The sequence below is a fragment of the Tinamus guttatus genome, unplaced genomic scaffold, assembly GCF_059628265.1.
Source record: "Tinamus guttatus ecotype Peru unplaced genomic scaffold, ASM5962826v1 Tinamus_guttatus_pri_ptg000659l, whole genome shotgun sequence".
In the NCBI taxonomy this organism is placed as follows: domain Eukaryota; kingdom Metazoa; phylum Chordata; class Aves; order Tinamiformes; family Tinamidae; genus Tinamus; species Tinamus guttatus.
In genome coordinates this window covers 966,555-969,739 of record NW_028289193.1, presented here as the reverse complement: position 1 = coordinate 969,739, position 3,185 = coordinate 966,555, and the positions used below count along the sequence as shown (strand labels likewise).

At 49.1% G+C, this 3,185-nt stretch overlaps 1 protein-coding gene across 1 annotated transcript; it reads left to right on the top strand.

Annotated features, from left to right (window-relative positions):
• Nucleotides 1-1,694: 1,694 nt before the first annotated feature.
• On the top strand, nucleotides 1,695-2,710 carry PPDPFL (pancreatic progenitor cell differentiation and proliferation factor like). Its single transcript, XM_088536356.1, has 3 exons — nucleotides 1,695-1,749; nucleotides 2,428-2,514; nucleotides 2,603-2,710. The coding sequence occupies exons 1-3, from the start codon at nucleotides 1,695-1,697 to the stop codon at nucleotides 2,704-2,706; spliced, it is 246 nt and encodes an 81-aa protein (XP_088392482.1). The 3' UTR covers nucleotides 2,707-2,710.
• The last annotated feature ends 475 nt before the right edge of the window (nucleotides 2,711-3,185 follow it).

Here is a 3,185-nt window from a genome sequence, read left to right as displayed (position 1 = left end):
CTGGAAAGAGAATGGCAAATAAATGGCAATTACTGGCTGTGTTTAATGCCACAGTGCTACCATTATAACGATGTTGTTATATTCCTTGTGACCCAGGAAGAGCAATTCCTACCACGCTCTGAGAAGAGTCTTTCCTGCTTTTGGGAATTGATCTGACAATTGCTAACCATGACAAAAACACGTTTATGGTGACAAAAAACAAATGGGGCAGTAGAGAATTCTACCCCCCACAAAAATAGAATAAAAAAGTCTCAAAATGGAAATTCATTATTAAGACAAGAGGCGGGAGACTGATAAACTAATAGTTCATTTACATTTGGCTACCCAGAAACAAGGAACAGCAGTAGACAGACACTGCCAATAGGTTAATAAAATATCTGGGTTTATATATATATATATATATATGATTTTTAAATCATGAGACAAACATGAGGGAACAGATCCCAGTAGCAACCCATCTGCAAACTCTTTTCTATTTCAATCTTGGGTTTTGACAAAGCCTCCAAGCTTTGCTCAGGAAAGACTGCCAAAATTGTCAAGATTGCGACAGGGGGTCAGCGGAAAGGTCTGGGAAAAACAGACTGCGCAGTAGCTCGTCTGGTGCGATGGCAGTAATGAGTTTTATTTTACAGGGCGAGCTTCCCCGTGCGTGTGCTCATGGGCTGGGGTAGCGGGAACTATGTGGGGCTCCTCATCATGTGGGGCAGGGAGGACGGACGCGTTCCAGCAACACGGCATCGCGCTGCAGAGCTCTTCCCACAGCCTCCCCTAGGAAAAATAGTGATAAAACACTTCACACTGGAGCATGCGCACTTCCAATATCCAAATTAGCACCTTTTTTATTTTATTTTTATTTTTATTTTTATTTTTATTTTTATTTTTATTTTTATTTTTATTTTTATTTTTATTTTTATTTCTGGTGACAATTCTGGAAAGTATGGTAATACATGGGGGGTCAAGTTTTGCTGTGAGATAAGATGATGCATCTTTAAAGAGAGCTGTGCGCTTAGTCACATGGGAAGACGGCGTCATTCAGTCATCTAGCTGGGACTTTCTTAAACTTTACCAAGAAATTAGAGATTATCGCGGAATTCCCTTTTGCAGGAGCAGTGACACACGCTCCTTTGGCTTCACTTTCTCCAGTCCCTGTCTGTAGCCACATGCTTATGTAGGAGAGCAAAAACCTCCGGGATTCCCGGAATCCCGGGCTGCTTCCTGCAGGACGGAGGCGGCGGCTTCCCCCGGGTCAGCCCCTCCGCTCCCATTCCCGGGTTATGCGGGAACACCCGGGTCAGCCCCTCCGCTCCCATCCCCGGGATATGCGGGAACACCCGGGTCGGCCCCTCCGCTCCCATTCCCGGGTTATGCGGGAACACCCGGGTCGGCCCCTCCGCTCCCATTCCCGGGATATGCGGGAACACCCGGATCAGCCCCTCCGCTCCCATCCCCGGGTTATGCGGGAACACCCGGGTCGGCCCCTCCGCTCCCATTCCCGGGATATGCGGGAACACCCGGGTCGGCCCCTCCGCTCCCATTCCCGGCCGTTCCCGTGTCCTGCGCGGGGACACGCGGAGCATCCGCCGAGCCCGGGTCGGTCCGGGTCGGGAGTTGGCACCGCCCCGGGGCGGTTCGCCCGGCCCCGCGGCCCATATAGGGCCGCGGTGGCACCGCGGGTGGCCCCGTGCGACAACGCGATGGCGACGGTCCCCGCGCCCGGTTGCCTCTTGGCCAGGAACGGATTCTACAGGAGTGAGTGCGACGGGGCCCCGAGGGAACCCGCGATCCCGAGGGAACCCGCGGCCGCCCGTCCGGGCGGCCGCGGGTTCCCTCGGGATCGCGGGTTCCCTCGGGGCCAGCGGGTTCCGTCGGGATCGCGGGTTCCGTCGGGATTGTGGGTTCCGTCGGGATCGCGGGTTCCGTCGGGATCGCGGGTTCCGTCGGGATTGTGGGTTCCGTCGGGATCGCGGGTTCCGTCGGGATTGCGGGTCCCCTCTGGGTGGGCTGGAAGAACGAGACCCCCCATTCGCTTGGTCTCCCTCTAACCCAGACTCTCCCACTTTCGCTATCTACCCCTGGTCGTTCATCTAACTTTCCCCATCGAAATAATTAGCAGGGTTTTTTTTTATTATTATTATAAAGTGTGGCATGGGTAAAACATGGAATTAGCAGTTTTGCAAGCTCAGGCAGAGCGCATTATCAAGTTGGCTTTTTTCCCGAGCAACTGGTGGATGAGGGATGAGTTACCAAAGCTTTCACACAAGCAATTGCAGTAAAAATAGCTGATGTTGAAAAACCGCTCTTTGCAGTGTAGCAAAGTTATTGTTGGGTGTATCCTTTCCTCTGAGATACCCCGTCCTCTGTGAATGCCCTTGGCCTGGAATTGTGCTTTCCCTGAGCGTTTTTTCGTTCTTTGTGTTCCATGAGCAGCACGACAGAACTCGGAGTGCAGCGTTTCCTCCGGTTCATCCTTGTGTTCCGATCCTGGGAATGTTCCAGACCAGCACAAAACCCCGGGTATCGCCTCTTTCTTTCAACTAGCTCTCTGCATTTTGCCAGCCTGTTGCTCAGTGAGTGTCTGACAGCATTTCCTCCCCTCCGGCAGGGCTACCTGAATTAATTGATAAAAGTTGGTGGATAAGAAGCTTTTTCCATTGTGAACCGTCTCCACCAACTGTTGGCAGAAAAATGCTGTCAGCGAGCAGGTGAGTCAGCACTTTTTTGTACAGTGTTGGGAATAACTAACTCTCCTCCCTCTAAAAAGTAATAAGTAATTTAATTTGTTTTAAAATAGTACCCACTTTTTATGATATAAACTATACGATATTGCAAATATCTGGCTGTGGATATTTCCAGTGTTTATATTTTAGTAAATGAAGCCAGAAGTCTTTACATTAAGCAGGAGCCAGGAACTATTCAACTATTGCTGTTCTATATTTGTAGTGACAAATATTTATTTAATCCTCTGTAGTTTCATTCTATTTCAGTATAAAATTGACATGAATGCTTCCAGTAATCTTTGGGTAGATAAATAATTTTGACGAATATCATGATAATCCTAGTAATCCTACTTTATTTTTATTTATTTATTTTTTTTAGTGCTAACAGTTGAATGATTGCAGACTGGCTTTGGTCACCGAGCTACTGCACACAGACTTGTTTTCGAGAGGCTTGGGATCTTCTGGATG